This window comes from Molossus molossus, unplaced genomic scaffold, assembly GCF_014108415.1.
Source record: "Molossus molossus isolate mMolMol1 unplaced genomic scaffold, mMolMol1.p scaffold_m16_p_3, whole genome shotgun sequence".
Taxonomy (NCBI): Eukaryota; Metazoa; Chordata; class Mammalia; order Chiroptera; family Molossidae; genus Molossus; species Molossus molossus.
In genome coordinates, this window is record NW_023425366.1 from 98214348 (window position 1) to 98236869 (window position 22522).

Sequence of the window (22522 nt, forward strand, 5' to 3'; positions counted from 1 at the left end):
CAATTCTCCACATGACCCAAGGAGAAAGGAGAATGTTTGAACTCAGTTTCTCTCTCAAGGCCTTGCTGGATAGAAGCAAGGGGGAAGCCATTCTGACTGCTCATGGCCCTGCCAATAGGCAGGACTCGGAGCCCATGGGACAGAGAGGACTGTCTCATGGACACTCAAGGGCACTGCCAAGCAGAGCTCATTAATGTTTCTGCTGAAGGGGGGAAATGTATAACCTGCCCCTGCTGTTCTCACATATTTGAACAGTGGTGAGTAAAGAACAGAAAAACTAGGTTTTGTGTGGACCTCTGAAATTTTGAAGCTGTAGGGAAGGCTATAAAAATGAGGTGATAGAGATGTGGCCTGTCACACAGACCTGTTCCCAGACTCATTGAGGGAAGTGGCCTCCATTCTGTAGTTAACTTGTGCTGCAGGGCACCTGACCTCCATTTCCTTCAGCTGAGGGTATAGACTGCACCTCAGAACACATGCTCCTGCCCAGCAGCTCCCAGGACACAAATGGGTTTTAGAAAACCTTGGGTATACGCAGAGGGAGAAGTGGGATGTAACCAGGGAAGATAATTAGGGACTAGGTAAGGAAGCAGGTGGGAAACTCCAGCCTGGGCTGAACCGGAGTAGAGGGCATGGGGAATCCTAGCCAAACTGGAAAGGGGGATACATGGCCAAATCTGCATTTTCAGGGGATTCTAAACAGAAAATAGGTTACCTTTCAAGCAACGGGGAAGACAGAGATGGTTTCTAATTAGAGTCTTTGCTCACTTCTTGGATTATTTATTTCCAACTCCAAGTTTCTAAGAATATTTTGTGGCTTTTGTAGAATTTGATAGAATTAAGGATCATGGTTTTGAGTGAATGTTTTACTTTTCTTTCACTTTTGTAGTGTTATTTCCCTGGCCCCACCCTGAGCCAGGTGCTATTTGTGGTAACTTCTGCCCTTTCAGCAGTTCAAGGCACAGGATTTTTTTTTTTTTTTTTTTAAACAGTTCCCTGTTTTATTGCAATACATCGAAGTCTGGTTACTATTAAGTGATTCACAGGAATTTTTCTTTCCCAGGAAGCTGAAATGGAAAGTCAACCCTAAAAAATTAACACACACCCCCTGGCTGTACATTTTGAAACCCATGTTTCTCTTTGGTCAGGGACTGGCTGGTTATTTTTTGTGTTTTGTTTTTTTGTTCTCCTGTCTTTGATCTGTTGGTTTCCTTATCTCCCCCCAGAATGTGTGTCACAACTCTTGCTCTGCGTCTCGCCTGGATCTCGTGGGTGTTGTCTTTCACTAAAGACTGTGGAGGGTGCCAGAGCTCAGAGCCTAAAGGTCTGGGTTCGAGCGCTGATCCTGCCTCTGATGAGACAGGGAATTCTGGGCGAGTCACTTCCTGCCTCTGTCTGGTGCACCTGGCCAAGAGCTCGGTGATATGTGTGTTGGACAGATGGGCGGGAGACTACACAAATAGGATACGAGCGGGTGTTTATGTTTTACACCTTTGTTAGGTTTCAGAAGATGATGTTTAGGTAGGAAACATCCTGTAGCAGTTTTCTGACAGTTTTTAAGGGGCCATTTTTGCCTTAGGTTGAATGACCTAAGGTATAAGTCTTTCTTCTACAGTGTACTGTTTATTTGGGAAAGGGGAACAATTAGATGTTATCAGTGAGAAGAGAGTGGGTGATACTGAGAGGACACCCCCCGCCCCAAGAAAAAAGCCATGACTGGGGAGAATCATTAAGTAATGCTTTTATTGATTAGCTTGTGGGTGGGGAGAAATTAAACAATAAAGGTATATATAACTTGCTTGTCTCAGGAAACCTCATGTACAAGAATTCTGATTTATCTGATGTTAGGTATTCATTCGTTCACTCACCAGATGTATTGAGCACTCGGCAGCCCTGTGTCAGGCCTTGTTATTTGTATTAGGATACTGTTTGTCCTTCAATTTAGAAGTCCCATATAGATTTACTAAACAAGATTTATAAGCACAGAGGTCTGGAAACACGCAGGTCACCCAGCAAACAAGTGGTAGAGCTGGCTTTGGGCCCACATAGTGAGACTCCAGAATCCATCTGTACTGCTCTGGGGAAGAAGCTGTGCACAGCCCAGACATGGTGGGGAGGGATTCCCCGGGGCTGTAAGTTACAAGCCCCTCCTTTAATAAGCCCCTGGTGCATTTGTGTGTGTGCATACTACAGTATAATATGTCATAGTTTTGCCCTGGCCAGTTTGGCTCAGCGGTTAGAGCGTCGGCCTGCGGTCCGGAGAGACCAGGGTTCGGTTCCCGCTAAGGGCACGTACCTCGGTTGCAGTTTGTCCCCGGCCCTGGTTGGTTGTGCGGGTGGCAGCCACTCGATGTGTCCCTTCACGTCGATGTTTCTCCCTCTCTCTCCCTCCCATTCTATCTGTACAAAAAATGGAAAAATATCCTCGGGTGAGGATTAAAAAAAAAAAAGTAAAAAAAATAAAAAAAATAATATGTCATAGTTTTCAATATAGGTCATTTTTCACAAGTTGTGTTTGTGAATGCACTAAAATTTATTTGTAATCCCAAAATTAATACTTGTGGATTTGCAGGCATGCACAAAGTGGCAAAAATTTGAGTTACCTAACGCATACATTTCCAACTGAAGTTAACAAGACAGTGCCTGCCTACTTGTTTCAGCTCAAATGTACCTATTTAATGGCAGGTTTTTTGCTTATTGGTGGTGGTTTCTGTTTCAGATGGCCCCCAGATGTAGTGAAGTGCCGTCTAGTGTTCTTGAGCACAAAAAGGCTGTGATAAGCCTTAGATAACCTTCATTCAGGCACTATTGGATATGAGTTTTCAATATTAATGAATGAATAATATATATTTATTGACAAAGGTGTTTTCAAACAAAAACACACGTAAAACAAGGTTATGTGTTAATCAGCTGATGTGACCAGAGGTTCCCAAGAACCCAACCTTCTATTTCCTGAACAACAGTGGTTTGCTATTCGCTACTTCAGTATTTGCCGTGATTTTATAGAATGTAACTTCAGTGAATAATGAGAATCAGTTGTGTGTATGTGTTTGAGAGTGAATCAACATTCATGAGCCATCCTGGAATTACAGGATGTTTTTCCTAAAGCAAGGAATTGTACTTTATGGCTGTATTCCTGGTGCTAACAGTACTTTACTTCACCTGGGGAATCAGGCAGTTGGACTGCTAAGTCCCACTTTGAATGTAGGACCACAGATGTCACATAGGAACCCAGCATTTCTCACCTATCCTTAGATCTTCCCTAGTACAATCGCGTCCCAATTTCTAAAACGCACGTTTTCTGGTTTTCTCTCCTGGTACAGTGCAGTGCCCCGTCCCCACTCTCCTGGATTGCTGGCCTCTCCCATCAGCAAGGCTCTTGGGGGTCTTCTGTGGCGAAACAACAAAACAGAAGCCTTTGTCTTCATGTCCTACCTACAACCACCCGTTTCTCTCCTCAGCCACATGCCCCAAGAGTTCTCTGTTCACTTCCACCTTTTCTCCCTTGTCCCTCTTTCTTTATTTTTTTCTTAATTGATTTTAGGGAGAGGGGGAGCGAGATAGAAACATTGATGAGAGTGAACGATTGGCTGCCTGCTGCATGCCCCTCACTGGGGATTTGGCCGACAACCTGGGCATGTGCCCCGACTAGGAATCGAACCGGCAACCTCTTGGTGCATGGGTTGATGCTCAACCACTGAGCTGCCCCAGCTGGGCCGTCCCTCTTTAAATTTTAACCCCATCACGCCACTGAAATCCTAGCCTTGCCAACTCCAGCCCCTTGGTGGCCATCTATACAATTTTCCAAACTCCTCTTCACATTCTTGGCAGTACTGCCTTTCCCTTGCTTCTCCGCTCACACTCTAGGTGTTGGGGTGACCCAGAGCCCTGTCTTCTGTTGTCTGTCAAAATTCAGGCTCCTGGAGATCATATCTGGCCTGTGGCTTTAAATACCATCCTCACTGATGCCTTCTGGGTTTGTGGCTTCAAATTCCCTTTGGAGTCTCAGACTTGTATCCACCTGCTAATCTTCCTTTGGATGTCTGATGGGCACCTTGCACTTATAATTATAAGAAAAAAAATGTTTTTCACTTGCTAAGCACATTCCTCCTCCTTTTCTATCTTGGTAAATTGTACCACCATCCAAGTGGTTGCTGGAGTCCCCAGCCTAGGAGGAAGAGTCATCCTTGGTTTCTGTTTATCCCTTCCCCACACCCATCCATCAGCAGGTCCTGGGTCTGCTCACTCATTGTATCTTGTTCACTCTAGTCCACACCACCAACATCTCTAGCTTGAATGGATGTCATGGCCTCTTTCTACTTAATGCTCACCACCCCAAAAAGTCTCTTCACACAGCAGCCAGAGTGATTTGTTCATTTATTTATTTATTTTTTATTATTTTTAATCCTCACCTGAGGACATTTTTCCATTTTTTGTTCAGAGTGGGAGGGAGAGAGAGGAAGAGAGAAACATCGACGTGAAAGGGACACATCAAGTGGCTGCCACCCGCACGACCAACCAGGGCCAGGGACAGACTGCAATCGAGGTATGCGCCCTTAGTGGGAACCGAACCTGGGTCTCTCTGGACCGCAGGCCGACGCTCTAACTGCTGAGCCAAACCAGCCAGGGCTTATATTTATTTTAATAATTTTTCTTTATTGATTTTAGGGAAAGAAATCAATTTTTAAATTTCTGTTTTTAAAAGCAGAAATCAGCCCAGCTGGCATGGCTCAGTGGTTGAACATTGACCCATGCACCAAGAGGTCACAGGTTCGATTCCTGGTCAGGGCACATGCCCAGGTTGTGGGCCCGATCCCCAGTGGGGGGCATGCAGGAGGTGGCCAATCGATGTTCTTTCTCATCGATGTTTCTTCCTCTCTCTCAAATCAATTTAAAAAAATTTTTTTTTTTAGCCCTGGCCGATTTGGCTCAGCGGTTAAAGCGTCGGCCTGCGGTCCGGAGAGACCCGGGTTCGGTTCCCGCTAAGAGCATGTACCTCGGTTGCAGTTTGTCCCCGGCCCTGGTTGGTCGTGCGGGTGGCAGCCACTCGATGGGTCCCTTTCACGTCGATGTTTCTCTCTCTCTCTCTCTCTCTTCCTCTCTCTCCCTCCCACTCTATCTGTACAAAAAATGGAAAAATGTCCTCAGGTGAGGATGAAAAAAAAAAATTTTTTTTAAATAAATCAGAAATCAGATCTTGTCACCCCTCGGTGCTAAGTCCCTAATTGCTTCCCTCACACTTGAAATAGCTGCATGGCTCTGCTCTCCAGCCCTGTCTCCTCTCTCGTGCTCTGTTACCCTCACTCTTGCTTCCAGCATCCCTACATCGAAGTTGTTCCTGCCTCAGGAACTCTGTACTTGTTCTGCCTCTTTTTCTTATGTCAGGCCTCAGCTTTCTACCCACCCACCACCACTGTCTATTTCATTTTCTTCTATAGTACCCTCACTTGTTTACTTATCTGCACCCACACACACACACCCCTAGACTCATCTCAGCTCCACGAGAGCAAGGACTAGCTTATCCTGCTCTTTGCTGTACCAAGCACAGTACTTGGTACATAATAGATGCTCAGTAAATGTCAGATGATGGGACAAATCCCAGTGACTGAAAGCAAATGGGTAAGCTGTTCATGCCTGCAAAGCTGCTTCTGTGGCAGGAAGAAGCTACGAGTAGATGTGTGCAGTTGTGTTCACAAGACTGCTAGTGGCGCCCGCAGTGCCCGCCGAGTAGCCTGCCGGAAAACTCCAGACTCCCTGCCATGCTCCTAGAGACTCCAACGCATCACAATCCCGGCCCCAAATGAGCCTTTTAAAAGGGTAACTCAGGAAATTGCACTACAGATCCCCCCGCCCCATACCTTGAAAAAACTGGTTTGCAGCATATTAAGTACTATTACTATTTTAAATTCACGTCTTCAAACATTTATGTTTTGGAAAAAATAAAAATTATTGAGTTGATTTAGGGGAGTAATGTTCCATTGTTGACTTTTAAAAATAGGAATATAACTAAACTTGGTTTCCAGGCTACATGGAAAGAGAGCTGCGTGGATATGTTTCCTTTGGAATTATCACTGGAAAAAGTCATGTTTTCTCCCCTTTGTATGTTGATTTATGTTTACTATTAGGCATACTTGACTAAAGTGGGTTACAATTACCATATATTAATATCTCAATAAAGAAAACACCCTTAGAAATTAACCTAGGGCAGGTCCTGTGCGGCAGTATTTCTTTTTTTTTTTAATTTTTTTTCTTCATTGATCTTTAGAGAGAGAGGAAGGGAGAGGGAGAGAGAGATAGAAACATCGATGAGATAGAACATCGATTGGCTGCCTCCTGCATGCCCCCCACAGGGGATTGGGCTCACAACCTGGGCACGTGCCCTGACGGGGAATCGAACCGGCGACCTCTTGGTGCATGGGTCAATGCCCAACCACTGAACCACACCAGCCAGGCAGTATTCCATTTTCTTCCAAGAATGCAGCAAATGTTTATTGAACGCCAACTAAGTGCTAAATCTAAAGGATTCCTAAGTGCCCTTTGCTAGACTGGGAATGATGGTGAGCAAGATGTAGCCCTTGCCTTCAAGGAGTTCCAGATCTGATCAAAGACAGAAAGCCAATGCAGGTTAGCACAGGGTGCTGTGTGGACATGTGACACAGGCCTCCAGCACGCACACTGCTAAGGAAGCAAGCTGAGAAGGAAGCAGATGCTCTGCCATGGCCCCTAAATCATGTTAAGGGGGCCAAGTGTATCCAAGACCATAGGGGAACTGAAGGGCTGGGAGGTGGAATAGGGAGAGAGAAGGGATTTTTCACTTGGCAGTGTGGAGAATAGATTGGAAGGGGACAGGCAGGAAGTTCTTATAATACTGCAAACGGGGGGGGGGGGGGGGTGATGATGGCCTGAATTAATATAGAGGCCACTGGGGACAGGGTGAAATGGAAATTCCAGAGGCATTTAGGCAGGAGAATTCACAGCACTTGATGGGGCGGGGAGGAATCAGGAATGACACCAGATCTAGAGTGTCACCCAGCTGGTTGGGTGGTGATCTAGGAGGTAGAGCAAGTAGAGGGAAAGGAGGAATTCGGCTGTGGGCCTGTGAAGTTAGGGGCACCCCCTGCCAGGCTGGAAACAGATCTGGGCGGGAGGTGATGATTTAGGAATCATCGGGTTCCTGAAACAAGGGGAGTGGGTGAGACTAGTCAGGAAGAAGTATAGAGAGGGGGACCCAGACAGTCCTGAGAAACACCCACACCTAGGGGACAGACAGCAGAGGAGCAGCCTGCTTAGGGGGAAAAAGAGTCAGGTGGGGTCACTGGAGCAAAAAAGAGTTTCCAGGTAAAGGGAGGGGTACGCAATGACAGAAAAGGCAATGGCTAAAATACCTTCGGGATGTAGCAACATGTCAGTGGACCAGAGGAGGCTGAGGAGGAAATGAAGGAAGTGATGACAGCTCTCTTACGAAGTTTGGCATGAAGCAGAAGATGGTGGTGCCAGCTGAAGAGGAAGGGAGGCTGGAAGGGAGAAAGGTGGGTCTCAGCAGGGTCCAGGAAGAGGCAGTGGATTGAGAACCAAGTGATAAAGGGTGAGGAGGTGGGATATTTGAATTTAAAATTTCAGAGGGTGATGACAAGGGGTAGGACATAGTTGTGAATGGCTGAGGGGACAACTGATGTGTCGGGGACTTGGATACATTGTTCACACCAGCGTGGCCATGCTGGATGATAAGATCTGGGGTGAAGAGGAAGGCAGGAACCACAGACTTCACTGAATGAGGGGCATCTGTTGATGAGGAAGATGCAGATGATTGACCTCAGGGATATGCCTCAAAGGACTGGTCTTTTTTCTTCTTCTTTCTTTTAAAATATGTTACTGATTTTAGAGAAAAACATTGATTGGCTGCCTCCTGCATGCCCCTCACTGGGAATTGAGCCCACAACCGGGGCACGTGCCCTGACTGGGAATTGAACCAGCAACCTCATGGTGCATAGGATCGAGCCCAATCAACTGAGCCACACCAGCCAGGCAGGGTTGGTCTTTTTCAAATGTGGGGTAGCTTAGGCCTTGGGGGAGAAAGCAATTTGTCAAAGTCAACCAATTAGGAAAATACCCCAAACTGTAGCCTAGACATATGCTGGTAGCTAGTACTTGTGGACCTTTACCTGAGCCTCCAAACTCCTGTGTAACTCCCACTCAAATACCTGGGTGCCTGGGGGGGCCCTGCAGTCATTAGTACTGTGATCTATCTCCTTTCAACATGGTGTCCTCATCTTCCTCAACCTCATGGGGGGGCAGGGAAAACCTGTGTTTGGTAGGAAAGTAGCTCTGAAAAGCACTGGTAATTATGACACATTTTGCTTTTGTCCAGGCATGCTGAATAAATGTGCTTAGGGTGGAGGCATGGCTGACTAGCATAGGAAACTAAAGGATGTGCACTCAGGCTTCAAGGCTGAGAACTCGACAAGCAAATGACTTCATTGCTGAAAGAATTCTCATCTATGACACAACTTCTGTAGGTTAGTGGTTTTCTTCCTGTTTTTGCAGGTCATTTTATCAAGAGCTTTGAGTTGTGAAAGCCACAGTATGGTTTTTTTAGTACTTTGCCCCCTGAAATTCAAATGATCCCTTTCCTATATAGCCATGGAGGTGGGGCAGTAATCAGACCCCAGGATTTTCCTATAACCTTTGTTAGGTCAGTAGGGGGAACTGGCTTAGTCTGTTTTGAAAGTGCCCTCCTGGATCAAAAGGTATAATTTTTGGATAAGTGTGTCAGTTCAGTACTGTGTGACAGATGGAAAAATCCTATGTAGGGCATGCAGGAAGGACTCTGAGGGGCAGTCTGGCACGGCACCGCACGGCACCGCAGTTTGCTATGAACGCATCCCGCCTCGTAGTGAATCATTCACGTGTACTTCCTGAAAAGATCATTCCTGTTTGAGTATCTCGGTTGGAGAATTCACCATTGCGGGTGAGAGGTTCCCTGCAGCAGCGGATGGAAGGGGCCAGGGTACCGCAGAGACATTTTCACCAGGTGCCTTGCAGTCTGAGAAGCTCCGCGTGCGGTCACCAGGTTTAGAATCCCGAGAGTGCAGCACCCGGCTTGGGTCCCGGGCGGGTTTCCTAGGGCCTGGGAGAGGGGGCTGCGCTTTGGGTGACCACCTGACAGCTCCAGCTCGCGAACTGCCCTGGCACCATCCACCCGGGCAAACGCGCGTGGCTGCCTGGGCCCTTCCCAGTCTGCCCTTCCACTCGTTTTCTCCACTTTCCCCACCTCACTCCCGCCTGCCCTGTAGTCGGATAACGGGATCCCTGTTTCCTCTCTTTGCAGGGTGCGTCCTGTAGGCCTCTCCCCACCCCTCCATAAGGCCAATGATCGGTCCTGGGCATCCTCCCAGACCCACCCTGGAAACCCTGTGGTCCTATTCTGCGCTTAGACCCACACGTCGGGTCGGGCAGGGCCCGCCTTGCCCTGGACTTCCTGGCCAGACCTAGGCTGAGACAGCGCAGCCTTATCGCCCTGTCACTGGGGCTCCAGGCGGCCTCGCGGCTGGCCGCGGGGCGGGAGAGCGTGGGATGCCCGGGCTTCCGGCTCCCCCGGCTGCACCAATCCCTGCCCACTGCTACCCGAGGTGCTCCAGGGCATAGGAGAGATGCGCACCCGTGAAGGTTTTCGTGCGTGGGCAGGAACAGGGTCCACCCCGCAGGACTCCCTCGGACCCCCAGGGAAGGGCCGTGGGCCCCGCCCCTCCAGGCCCACCGGGTCACGTGGCCCGCCGCGCCCCCGAGGGCGGGTCACATGACGGTAGCGCGCCGTTGCCCTGGCAGCGGCTGCGGCGGGCGGGGGGCGGGACAACGGGCGGAGGCAGAGGCGGAGGCGGAGCGGAGGGGGACCCCAGCGGACCTGCGGAAGGAGGGAGGGGACCGCGCTCGGAGCCCTGGCCGGGCCACGGGGCCAGAGGGCCAAGCCTGAGCCCCTGCCTACAGCGAGCTGGAGCGGAACCCGAGCCGAACCGGAGTCGGGCCGGCCGGGCAGAGCAGCTCGGTGAGTGCGCGTCGCTGGGGGTCTGGAGGAGGCAGCCGGGTCCCGCCCGTCTGCGAGACCGAAATTGTACCGGGAGACTCGGCAGGGGAGGGAACGGGCTTTCTCCTGGGCAGGCTCAGGATGGGACGGCTGTGGGGTGGAGGGTGGCGACCAGGTGACCCCAACCCCGCGGGATCCCTGGGCGGGTTGCGGCGCCCAGAGGACCGGGAAGTCGGGGGCGCGGGCGGAGTCCGGGTCTTGCGGCCTCTGGGGCTTCCCTGGGGGAAGGACAGCGATGCAGATGGACGCCTCTGGGAGACCCGCACGGGTGTGACAGAGAGGATGAGAAACAGACGTTTCTGCGGGGCACTCGCCATTGCTCAAGCCCCAGATGCTTAAACGAAGTCGAAACAGACAAACCCCACACCCACCCTCTGGTTGTGTTTGAAACAGGCCTTCCAAGAAGGGTCTTCAATCTAGAGTCCCCGTTAGTATACCAGACCTCTCCTTTCTCTGACTTTCCTTATGTGGAAACAAACAAAAACCCTTCAAGGTTCCACCAGAACAGCATCCTTTGGAGCCTCTGCTACCTGACTGCAATGTCGGGCTCCATCTTGCCCCTCACTACCCCTCCCCCCCAGTTGAGCGTGAGGACCAGACTCTGCCCCTTCTAGGGCAGGGGATGTGTGGCATGAGGGAGGACAGTGGGGCTGGCAGGGAGAGGATGAATTTGAATCAGGTCTGGGATGCTCCCTTTGCAGGAAGTGGTTTCTCTATCTTCAGTGCCCAGGCTCCAAGCAGACAGACAGCCCTTCCTTTCCTCCCCTGCCACTCTGGGGATGTTTACAGGACTGCTGGGACTGCCTGGCCACTTCCAGGAGGCCACTGTCAGACCTCACTGCCCCGAAAGCTTTCCATCTCCACCCTGGAACTTGAGCCCAGCCCCTGCTCACTGATGGCCCCAGGGCTTCCCTTTTCTTTACCTCATACATATTTTTGTGTTTTTGGAGGCCACCAGACCCTTCTGCCATTTCATTGGGCACACAGAGCAGGCTGACCCCAGGTTAACTTCTTCCATGATCCACACAATGTACTACCAGAGAAAGCCCAGCAGTCATACTGCCTAGACAGCCCAGGGCTCTAGTACCCCCTGCCTCCTCCCCCCTCCCCCCATTTCCTTGACCCCCCCCCCCCCCAGCCAGACTTCCTGCCATGTTACCCTGCCTCTCAGAACCCTCCCACATGGGCAGCATCTTGTCTTTGAGGGAGAGTCCCTCTTTGCTAATATTGCCTTCACTACCTCTGTCCTTATCCTCTATCCTTATTCTCTAGAAGGGACTTTTTCCCTGCCCAAAGCTGAAGCGGTCAGCACCTCCTCTGCCCTCACACCTCCTCCACTAAAGCATTTAGCTCATCTGATGAGAATCACTTCCTTCTGCTCCCCCACTGGACACAGAAACTCACAGGATCTTCACCTTTGTCATCTTTGATGCCTAAATACCAAATGCTGCCTTACTTTAGGGCCCAGTAAGCATCTCTGTAATGCTGGATGGAGAGATAGATGCTCCGAGGGGACAAAGGTTGTGCCTTTCACCCCTCCACATGCAGTATACTGTCTTTATCTTACCTGTAGGCCCACTTCTGTTACATATGGAAAATTTAAAGAAAAAGTGCATTTCCAAATGATGCCATTCTCAATTATTTGGAGCTAACCAAGGGATTGGTTAATGAGCAACATTCCTCTGAATTCTCCCTCAGGGAAGGGACCTTCCAGTTATTAAAGTGCTTTAAAGTAGTGCCGCTGGCTACAGATGTGGGCAAGGGGGCAGTGACCAAGGCTTCCAAGTAGGCATTCCTAGAAATAATCTAGTAGTTGACATCCCTAGCAGAAACAGAAGAGCACAGAACTGTTCCCCTGGGTCCTATGGCCAGTAAAAGCTGTGCCTCCATAGCCTGGCAGTGAACAGAGAGGAAGGAACCCCAAAACAGAGCTCTTCCAACTTCCAGGACCTTCCCATAGAACCTTTTTAGAGGTTGGCATGGGTGGATCAGGTTTGGGTCATTTCCTCAGCTGCTGACCCTGGTAAACACCCCTGGCCCCACCCACCCATCCCCAGCCATGCTCCCTGGGATCCAGAAACCCTGATCTGTTTGTAATAGTTTTAAGTAGGCTTTTCATGGGGCCTATTGGGGCCTAAATGTACAAGTTAATATCTGATGCTAACTGAGCTGTGAGGTGCCTGTGTCCTTGAAGCTTGCCCTGCAGATTAATTAGAGCTGATCCCAGCATGCTGCCAAAGAGGCCAGCCCCTTGGGCCACATGAGACCACCAATCCCCATTTGGATTAGTGGAGATTTGGGTTTAAATTCACAATCTCGACAAATCAGTCCTTCTGATCTTCATTCCACGTTATTGACACACTAGGTGTTTACCTGGGATAACTCCAGGGGTCTCTAGTCTCCATTTCTTCGTAAAACATTCTCATGTCAGTTGGTGGATTTAATTTTTCATTTTGTTAAATGTTTCCATTGCAGCCTGGATGTGGCTGTACTTTAAGTATACAAACCAAGTTATTTTTTGGTGAATCGTGCTGATTAAATTTTGAGTTGGAACCTCAGGTTCAGGCATTTGGTATATGTGCTTGGCTGAGGAGCCAGTGGGATGAAACTACCATCTGTGGGATTATGACTCAGTGCCTCTCTAAGTGAATCCCACCAGGCGGAGTGATAGGCAGCTCTGAAAAGCCTCAGTTGCCCTCCAATAGCCAGTCCTCCAGCGACCACACAGGCGCCCCACTGCGCGTGGAGGTGGGGTCCGTGGGGAGAGTCCCTCCTCCGGGAAATAGGGCATGGCGGGAAAGGTGGCCACCTTCTCCCTCATCACACCACACACGTTGCATGTTTGTGGGGAACCTGGTGCTAAACCATTCATATATGACCAGAGCAGCTCCCTCACTGCAGTCTATTAAAAGTTAGCCCTCCTCTTGCCCTGGCCAGTTTGGCTCAGCAGTTGAGCGTCGACCTGCAGACCAGAGAGTCCTGGGTTCGGTTCCCGCTAGGGGCACGTACCACAAAAAAATTAATAAATAAATAAAATAAAAGTTAGCCCTCCTCATGAGGGTTTATAAAGAAAAAAATAAAATAAAAATAAAATTTAAGTTGGATTTGAGAAAGTAGCAGCTGCCTGGAAAGGTGTATTTCATGGTTGACACCTGGATATTGAAAAGCAGTTCTGAGCCCTGGCCGGTTTGTCTCAGCAGTAGAGCATTAGCCTACAGACCAATGAGTCATGGGTTCGATTCCTGCCAAGGACATGTACCTCGGTTGCAGTTTGTCCCTGGCCCTGGTTGGGGTCGTGCGGGAGGCAACCAGTCGATATGTCCCTCTCACGTTGATGTTTCTCTTTCTCTCCCACTCTATCTGAAGATAAATAGAAAAATATCCTCAGGTGAGGATTAAAAAAAAAGCAGTTCTGAGTGTACAGGTCCTTTATCTTGTTTAAGAGCCCTATAGGGTGGGGATGTCCTAATTTGAAGATGAGCGAGGTCAGCAAGGTCAGGTGTCATGTTCAGCATCACACAGTCGAGTCAAACCCACACTTGGCAATTTGAGGTCTTAGGATCTTTCTAAATGCTACAGCTCCCTACTCCCTGAAGGTAGGTGCAAATTGGAGGATTGTCTTAGGTGTTCTTGGGTGAATTAAGAGCCACACTCAGCTGAAACCCTTCTGAGCTGGGGCTGGGAGGCCAGATTATAGCTTTGTGGAGGAACACTGGACACTGGTGGTTCTGGAAATGTACTCCTGACCCTCCTCTCCTATAGATGGTCCACATGTTCCAGTGTGGAGACTGCATCGAGACCAGGGCCCCCCGCATTCACACGCTCTGGTCCTCCTGACTCTAGGGTAGGGTGTATACAGTGGGCCCCAGAGAAGATTAACTGGGTTGGATTCTGGCTTTTCCAGCCCAAGGAACCCTTTGGGATGGCTGAGTGTGTCTCTCTCTTGCCCTCAGCCTGGCTCCCATCATGAGTGCTGAGCTCAATGTGCCCGTGGACCCGTCTACCCCCGCCTGCTCTGAGCCCGGCCACAAGGGCATGGATTACCGGGACTGGGTCCGCCGCAGCTACCTGGAACTAGTCACCTCCAATCACCACTCCGTGCAGGCCCTCTCCTGGAGGAAGCTGTACCTGAGCAGGGCCAAACTGAAAGCCTCCAGCCGCACCTCTGCTCTCCTCTCGGGCTTTGCCATGGTGAGTGCAAACACTTGGTGGGAACATAGCCTGCAAAATGGGCTGTGGCTAATCCATACCCTGTGATGCTTCAGGGAGCAAAGCACTCCCTCTGGGCCCTACTGGCAGCCAGGATAGAGCATTAGGAAGTTTCCCTGTCCCATCTCCTCCAAGGTGGCCGTGACTGCTCTGTCAACCAGAGGGGTTGCCAGGGGATGCAGGAGAGCGCCCAAGCCTCAGAGCCCACAGCAAGAGCCACTCTGGCCTTCACGTGAAGTATTTGCCTGGCAAGGAAGTTATGGTGGCAGTTAAAATAGCTTCAGGGTACAGGGTTTCCTGGAGAAAAATACCCACATCTACCCATCTCAGGCACCACCCAAGAGTTTGGAAATCTCAAGGATTTGTGCAGGAACTGTGGATTGATTTGGGTTTTCTCAGCGTAGCCCAACCTGGGTGCAGATGCTCCCAAATGTGGCCTTTGCGGTACCTAAGCAGAGCCTCTGGCCTTCCTCCCAGCTGCCCACCTGTGGCTTTCCTTTCGAGTCATCCCCCAGGACAAGAGTCCATCTCCGGCAACACTGAGGGCACTGTTGACTCCAAAGCCCTCAACCTACATCCTGCTTGGGAATTGTTCTAGAGATTAAGATGTTAGAATTTCTGGGGCTGTGGCCACCTTTCTGTTGTGCGCTCAGAGGTCCTACTGGGCCAGAAGCAGGCTTTTAAATGCAAAAACAGTTGTTTTTCTATAGTCCAGAGCCTCATTTGACAAATTGGTAGTGCAGAAAATAAAAAGTTGTCACCCAGCCGGTGTGGCTCAGCGGATTGAGCGTCATCCCATGGACTGAGAGGTCCCAGTTCTTTTCCCAGGGCACATGCCCAGTTGCTGGCTCGGTCCCCAGTAGGGGGTGTGCAGGAGGCAGCCAATTGATGTTTCTCACATTGATGTTTCTATCTCTCCCTTCCTCCCTAAAAAAATCAATAAAAACATTTGAAAAAAAAAAACACTCCTAAGAGTAAAAAAAGAAAATAAAAAGCCATCAGAGTAAGCCACTGTGGCCATTCCTTGGTCATCGGTAGGGCCACCCTTGGAAAAATGAGACCCTACACAGTCAGGACATGACTTCATACAGGGTGGGGCAGAGGTCACCAAACTGAGAGGCAATAAATTTGGGTTTAGATCTAGTTAAAGCAAAGGCTTATTTAGGTCTTGCATTTTTTTTTTTAAACATAATTACAAAAGTATACAGTCATATTGTACACAACTTTGGCTCATATTTTCTTCCTGTGGTTTCTATCACATTAAAAAAACAGAATTTTCACAAGCTTAATTTTAAGGAATGTGTGTGAGAAGTATAAACATCACTATTAAAATTAGAGCTTGTTTTCTACACCACAGAATTATATAGTATTGCATTACATTTTGCTGGCCTATACTTATTTATTTTAATCCTCACCCAAGGATATTTTTCCATTGATTTTTAGATAGAGTGGGAGGGAGGGAGAGAGAGAAACATCGATGTGAGAGAGACATCGATTGGCTGCCTCTTGCATGACCTCAACCACGGCCAGGGATTGAACTGGCAACCGAAGTACAAGCCCTTGACCAGGAATCAAACCCTTGACTCTTCAGTCCTTGGGCTGATGCTCTAACTGCTGAGCCAAATCAACCAGGGCTACACTAACTTTTTTAACTGCAAAACAAACTCTGGGAAGTATTGAATGACATAATGCAGTGAGAGTTTCCTTTCTGTGTGGGGCCTGGATCTTGGGAATTGCTTCCTGTGTGCAGCTGTGTGTTTAGACCCTGGCCTTCCAAACATTTGGATTTCCAAACTTAGGGCAGCTTCCTTGTTTTCCAGCCAACAAAATGGTTGTCCAAGTTGAAGGCTTTAAAACCACTCATTCAAAATTTGAAAACTAGCCCTTGAATAAAGTTATCAGAGTGAATTCTGGAGGAGTAGTTTGAGACATACTGACAGGCCTTCACAGGTATGCAGTGGTCTTAGAATGAGAGTAGTGACCTCTGAGTGACAAGGATCCCAGATGTGGACCCCAGAGTGCTCTCTGTCCTTAGCTTGGCAATGGCGGTCATACTTCCCAGTAGTAATTAATTTCTTCAGCATTTATGGAGTATCTCCTGTGTACCAGCAAGTGCTTCATTAAGCAGCCGGGAAATACATTTTAGAAGCCACACAGTGCCTTTGCCTTCTCTTCTAGAAGGTCTCTCTCAGGAAGGCTGCCCCACCCTACCATGCATGCACCAGAGATTCCACCACAGTGGTGAAACAGCATGGAGCAAGTCCCGCGTGGGGAAAGCAGGCGCAGCTTGTCGCTTGATTAGATTAATAGACCACCAGTAAATCAGGTTAACTGTTTAGACTGGAGCAGCTTGGGAAAAAGAAGCAAGGGATACAGATCACCAGATAGCATTTGGCCATGAAAACCATAGCCAAATAAGCTCATGGGAAATGAAAATAGGCAGTTTGCTAGGTGGAGTCCTCTTCATCCTATGTATTCTCTTTTAGAATTGCAAAATTTTTCCTTTGTCCAACAATACGCAGTTATGCCCAACCTTAAGCTTATTTCTTCATGTTTATTCTTCTTCTAACAGAGAACCAGTGATCTGAGACCCCCTCTTAAAATCTTTACATAAACAAAATGAAAAATAGCCTTTTGGCTTTTTCTCCTCTTGAGGCAGAATAAAACTGCTTCCTTTGTAGGCCTTTTAATTATCTTCGTTTCTCATCTCTGTGCCCTCTGTGGTTTACAACATCCTTTTGTTGGGCCAGAGCCTACCCAGGCCCCAGGGACACTGAGAAAAGACCACTCCCTCAACTCCTGTCATTGGCTACTATATATATTTTTTCTTTATTGATTTTATTTTTTTTAGAGTGGAAGAGAGGGAGAGGGGGGTGGAGAGAGAGAGAGAGAAACATTGATGTGAGAGAGACACATCCATTGGCCGCCTCCTGCATGGCCCCCACTGGGGACTTGGCCCACAACCTGAATCAATCCGGCGAGCACTTGGTGCATGTGTCGACACTCAGCCACTGAGCCACACCAGCTGGGCTGGCTACTATCTTTTTGGAACAATATTCACTACTGAATTTCTGTTCAGGTATGGTCCACTAGAACTGCTGTATCTTTTTTTTCTTAATCCTCACCCGAGGACATTTTTGCATTTATCTTCAGATAGAGCAGGAGGGAGAGAGAGACACACACACATCGAGTGGTTGCCACCCACACAACCCCATCCGGGGCCGGGGACAAATTGCAACCAAAGTATGTGCCCTGAGTGGGAACCGAACCTGGGACTCTCTGGTCCATTGCCCAATGCTTTGACCGCTGAGCCAAACCAGCTAGGGCTGTATCTTCTTTTTAACTCTCAAATGTTCCATCTCCACTGAGGGGATGAGGTGCTCACTCTAAGAGGTGGTGGTTGCTAGAACTTGTGAATTCTTTAACTTTAAAAAAAATGTATTTCTTGATTTTGAGAGAGAAACATCAGTTTGTTGTTCTACTCATTTATGCATTCATTGGTTGATTGTTGTATGTGCCCTGAGCTGTGGTTGAACCCACAACCGTGGCATATCAGGACAACCCTCTAACCGACTGAGCTACCCAGCCAGGGCTTTCTTGTTAATTTTTAAAAACAGGGCTGACTTACATCCAGGAGGCAAATAGTGGATGGAAAATCCTTCCTCTTGCTTCTCTCCTTCTGCCTCCCACCCCCTTCCTGGTCTGGTTTCTTACCTTCAGGTGCCTGGGAGAAGGCCCTTGGTGAGCTTGAGTCCTTGCTGGGCCTGTACTAAACCCTCCACTGGGGAGGTCCATAGTGCTGAGTGCTGGGGTGATAGCGTGGTAGGGTGTGGGTCTCGGAGGGAGCTATTCTGAATGGACGGGGTCTGACCTGGCAGAGGCAGGAGCATGTTGCTCAGTCTGTAGTTTGAAAGCCCTTTAGGGCCTGGAGTGAGATGCTGCCTAAATGGCTATAGGCATTCACTGGTACAGAGATAAGCTGGGGCTTCTTCTGGTTCCCTTTGTGTTTTTTTCCTTTTTGTTTAAAAAATCATCTTTATCAGTTATTACATGTGCAGCGTTTACAAATTAAGTACAGTAGACACTTGAAAACGGGTCTGAACTACATGAGTCCGTTTACACTCCCGTGCTGCTCAAGGGTCAGCTGTACTGCGGAAAGGCTTACAACCCCAGCACTCATATTCCCCACTCCCCGGGGCAGCCTCTCGCAGCCTTCTCAGTCTCCATACTTCCAAATGGCATTTGGAGACTGCTGTTTCTTGGTTTATCATTTTTAGAAGTTACCTGTTGGGATCCCCTGACTATGGTTGATGATTGGAGCTCACTCTTCCCAGCCCAGGCCCCTTCCCATCGCGTCCCCTCCTGGCCATGGTCCTCATGTCCATCACCATTCCTGGCCTTCAGATATATGTGCAGGTTTCTCTCTGGCTTTTGGCATCAGCTGAGAGATGCACCCGGTGGTCTGTGTGAGGCTGTCTGGGTTTGCAGCTCTGAGTCGGCACCATCAAGAGCCACTGTTTTTACTTTTTTTTACCTTTTGAAAGGTCAGTTTTTATTTATTTAATTTTTATTTTAAAAAAATATTTTTATTGATTTTATAGAGAGAGAGGAAGGGAGAGAGAAACATCGATGTGAGAAATATTGATCAGCTGCCTCCTGCACACCCCCTCATGGGGGATCGAGCCCGCATCCCAGGCATGTGCCCTGACTGGGAATCAAACCAGGACCTCTCAGTCCTTGGGATGATGCTCAATCCACTGAGCACACCAGCCAGGTGGTTTTTTGTTTTTTTTTAAAACAACAGGGTGGGTGGTTTTTTTTGCAGCTAAGCCACACTGCATCCTGGTTCTGATATCAACAGCAAAGCCACATGTTTCCAGGGAAGTGTGGCCTCTGCCCTGGCTCGTAGCTTGGCACCTCAGATACATCCTACATTCTGTGTCTGGAAGGGCACCCAGAGGGTGACCCTGCCTCACCCTGTGCTCAGTGAGATATTCTTTAGCTAATCAGAAAAAAGTAAAGTTCAAAATAGTTGAGCAGTGAGGAGGGTGTCCTGTGCTCTGCAAGGGCCTGGAAGGTGGTTGCCCAGCCCAGCAGCACCTGCTCTGCCTTGCAGGTGGCCATGGTGGAGGTGCAGCTGGAGACACAGTACCAGTACCCACCGCCCCTGCTCATCGCCTTCAGTGCCTGCACAACGGTGCTGGTGGCGGTGCACCTCTTTGCCCTACTCATCAGCACGTGCATCCTGCCCAACGTGGAGGCCGTGAGCAACATCCACAATCTCAACTCCATCAGCGAGTCTCCGCATGAGCGCATGCACCCCTACATCGAGCTGGCCTGGGGCTTTTCCACCGTGCTCGGCATCCTGCTCTTCCTGGCTGAGGTCGTGCTGCTCTGCTGGATTAAGTTCCTGCCTGTGGACGCACGCCCCCAGCCCGGTCCTGCACCCGGCCCTGGTGGCCACACGGGCTGGCAGGCCGCCCTCGTGTCCACCATCATCATGGTGCCCGTGGGTCTTATCTTTGTGGTCTTCACCATCCACTTCTACCGCTCGCTGGTGCGCCACAAAACTGAGCGGCACAACCGCGAGATTGAGGAGCTACACAAGCTCAAGGTGCAGCTGGACGGGCACGAGCGCAGCCTGCAGGTTGTGTAAGGATGCAGTTCCCCAGGGGCTGGGAGCCAACAGAAACGGCCTGCTTTTGAGGGAATTTCAAAAATGTAAATTGCCATGAGGCTGTCTAGACACTGCCAGATAGTTCAAGACCAAAGTTTTACTCCTGTCTTAATGCTGTAAAACCTGGATCATTTTCCCTCAGAAAATGGAAATTCTTCCATGGGAAACTCCATTGCTAAGAGCTGAGGGCAAAGAAGAGCTGAGCCCTTGGTCCTGGGAAATCCTGAGACGGGAGGCAAGGCTTCAGCACTGTGGCCATCCCAGCGATGTGGAACTAGCGGCCAGCAGACGGGGAGCCTGATGGAGGCCCAGAGAGTCAGGGTAGGGCTGAGTTCAGAGGACTGCCCCATGACAGCTCAGGTGGGCTGCATGGCAGCTTGGTGGCACATCTGATAGTACCAGCCTGCTGTGTTAGGTGGGGACTGTGGTGATTAGGTGGGCACAGGATTACAGGTGGGCCTGGTGCTTCCCTCCCCTGCTCTGGAGGGAGCTGGGTGGCCTGGCATGTGGGCAGACAGGAGCCTGGGGCACACGTCAGTCCAGCAAGTGTGGTGAGTACTCCAGGAGGTGGCAGACTTGGCAGGGCCTGGGGGAGATTTCCAAGGCTGGAGGCCTGGCAGGGTCGGGGAGGCATGTCTGGGAGCAGCCCACTTGAGGAGGCTGTTAACTAAGGGGTACTCCAAGCACACTGGCTCAAATTCTTTCTTCCCAGCCAGCCTGGAACCCTGGCCACATTGACCCAGCAAGGCCACCAGGTTGGGAAGGGCCCAGAGTCTAGAGGCCTCTCTTGGCCACAGAAGGCCGGGGACCTTGCTCAGGTGGCAGAGCCTGCCCATTTCCTGCTGCCAGTGGTGCCAGGCAGTGGAAGGGGCAGCTTGGGGACTTCCTATCTAGACAAGACCATTGGCCTGGGTGGTCTGTGGGTGGTGGCACCAGGGGCCAGCTCTGGCCAAATGTGGGTCTTGCTCATGACATGGAACAACTGCAGAGAAGACATGACCCCACATACTGCTCCCTCCTGGACCCCCAGGCTCCTCAGCTGCTCCAGGGCCCCGCTCCCACATTTACTGCGGTGCAGAGCATGGGCTCTGGTGTCTTCACCGATGGCGGCTGGTTGTCCTGCTCGTGTTTTGGGCTGCCCGCATACAGGCCACAGCTCAGCTTACATGTGAGCACGCTGTACCACATTGGCCGGCAGCCACCTGAAGGGGGCCATTTTGTTTGTTTTCACAAATCCTCATTGGACTTCATGCTCTGATGGCATATCTATCAACAGCTTAATCTCTCTGTGGGGTCTGGGTTGCCTGTGTCCAAAAACCCTGGCTGTTTCTGGGAATATGACCTACTGTTGCGAACATGAACCTTAACCTATAACTCTGAAATGCTCACACTTGCGGGGAGTCTGGACATGGTGTCCCGCCAGGCCAGAGAAGCGCCCTGGCGTCTGCTAAAGGGCGTGCCCCTTGCACCTTCTGCAGACATCTGTCGTGACTTGCGTGCTCTCTAGTGCATGTTTTCCTCTCCCACAGCCTTGTTGAAAAGGCTTATCTGGTTTAATGTGTTTGCTTTGCTTTGCAAAAGAATGTCAGCATCACTTTGTGTCCTGCAGTGACCAAACGAGCTGGCTCTTCCCCACGGCTGGAAGCAGGCAGCAAGCACTTACTCTGGCCTGAGCCTTCTGAGGGGCCGTACTGGAACCTCTACCCCAAGTGTGCCAGACCCATGGAGTGCCATGCTCCCCACACTGGAAAGGACACCCCCAGTGCCAGTGGGGGCCCATTATGCCTGATCCATGGGCAGAGCTTTGGGCTTGGCCACAACAGGGTGAGATGTGAGGTGCCCAATGACAGTGCCACATGAAGAGGAAAGATGCCACATACCATGTTTAAACACTGGGAGAGGGACGTTCTTGTAATTTCTTGTTCTGTCATCCAGAGTGCTTTCCTAGCTCCAGACTTTCTAGAGACAGGAGGCAAAGAAGTTCTGTGGGAAGAGATGACAGCAAGTCTGGGGACTTGTGATGGGTGGGGTGGGGTGGGGGCTGACAACCTCAGGGTAGCCCTGGAGCTTGTCAGAAGGTGGAGGGTAAGCTGCTAGTTGGAGCTGCAGGAACAACTCAGCAGGTCAGTTTAGGGGAGGAGATGGCAAATTACAGGCTAGAAATTTGGATTCCGGAGGTTTAACGTGATTGTGGAGTATCCCAGTGCAGGGGCCTCTCCGTGGTGAGATGCCATGGGCCACCCAAGGGCCAGTGTGGGCTTGCCCTATTTCCCTCCAAGCAGAGCCTTCCTGGTGCTCATAAAACAAATGCCTGCAAATACTTGAGGCCTGTTCCAAAGTGAACACAGTCTCCATTTAGTACCTGACCAGAAGTTTCAAAGCTTGTGTTTCTATTTTAGAAACTGAGGGCAGAACGTATTTTAGTGTCTTCTAGGAAGGTCTTTGGAGGGTAAAACCGCAGAAGCCTGAGTGGGTGGAGGTTCATCTGCAGTCTTTACCTGTCTTGTGCTGATTAGTTCATTATGCATGACACTGTTGATTACACATGGTGTGCA

The 22522-nt window shown here is 49.8% G+C and overlaps 1 protein-coding gene across 2 annotated transcripts; it reads left to right on the forward strand.

Annotated features, from left to right (window-relative positions):
• Positions 1-151: 151 nt before the first annotated feature.
• Positions 152-22001, forward strand: ORAI2 (ORAI calcium release-activated calcium modulator 2). 2 transcript variants are annotated; one of them, XM_036278622.1, is made up of 5 exons: positions 152-257; positions 8369-8516; positions 8811-8968; positions 14035-14272; positions 19407-22001. In XM_036278622.1, the coding sequence occupies exons 4-5, from the start codon at positions 14048-14050 to the stop codon at positions 19944-19946; spliced, it is 765 nt and encodes a 254-aa protein (XP_036134515.1). In that variant the 5' UTR covers positions 152-257; positions 8369-8516; positions 8811-8968; positions 14035-14047; the 3' UTR covers positions 19947-22001. The 2 variants fall into 2 exon arrangements, with proteins under 2 accessions (XP_036134515.1, XP_036134516.1); XM_036278623.1 differs by lacking the exons at positions 152-257; positions 8369-8516; positions 8811-8968 and adding an exon at positions 9928-10042.
• Positions 22002-22522: the final 521 nt, after the last annotated feature.

Excerpts from the sequence above, each read along its gene's own strand:
- ORAI2 (XM_036278622.1), top strand. The coding sequence starts at position 14,048 with ATGAGTGCTGAGCTCAATGTGCCCGTGGACCCGTCTACCCCCGCCTGC. Across the intron at positions 14,273-19,406 it reads TCCTCTCGGGCTTTGCCATG|GTGGCCATGGTGGAGGTGCA; the intron begins GTGAGTGCAAAC and ends TCTGCCTTGCAG.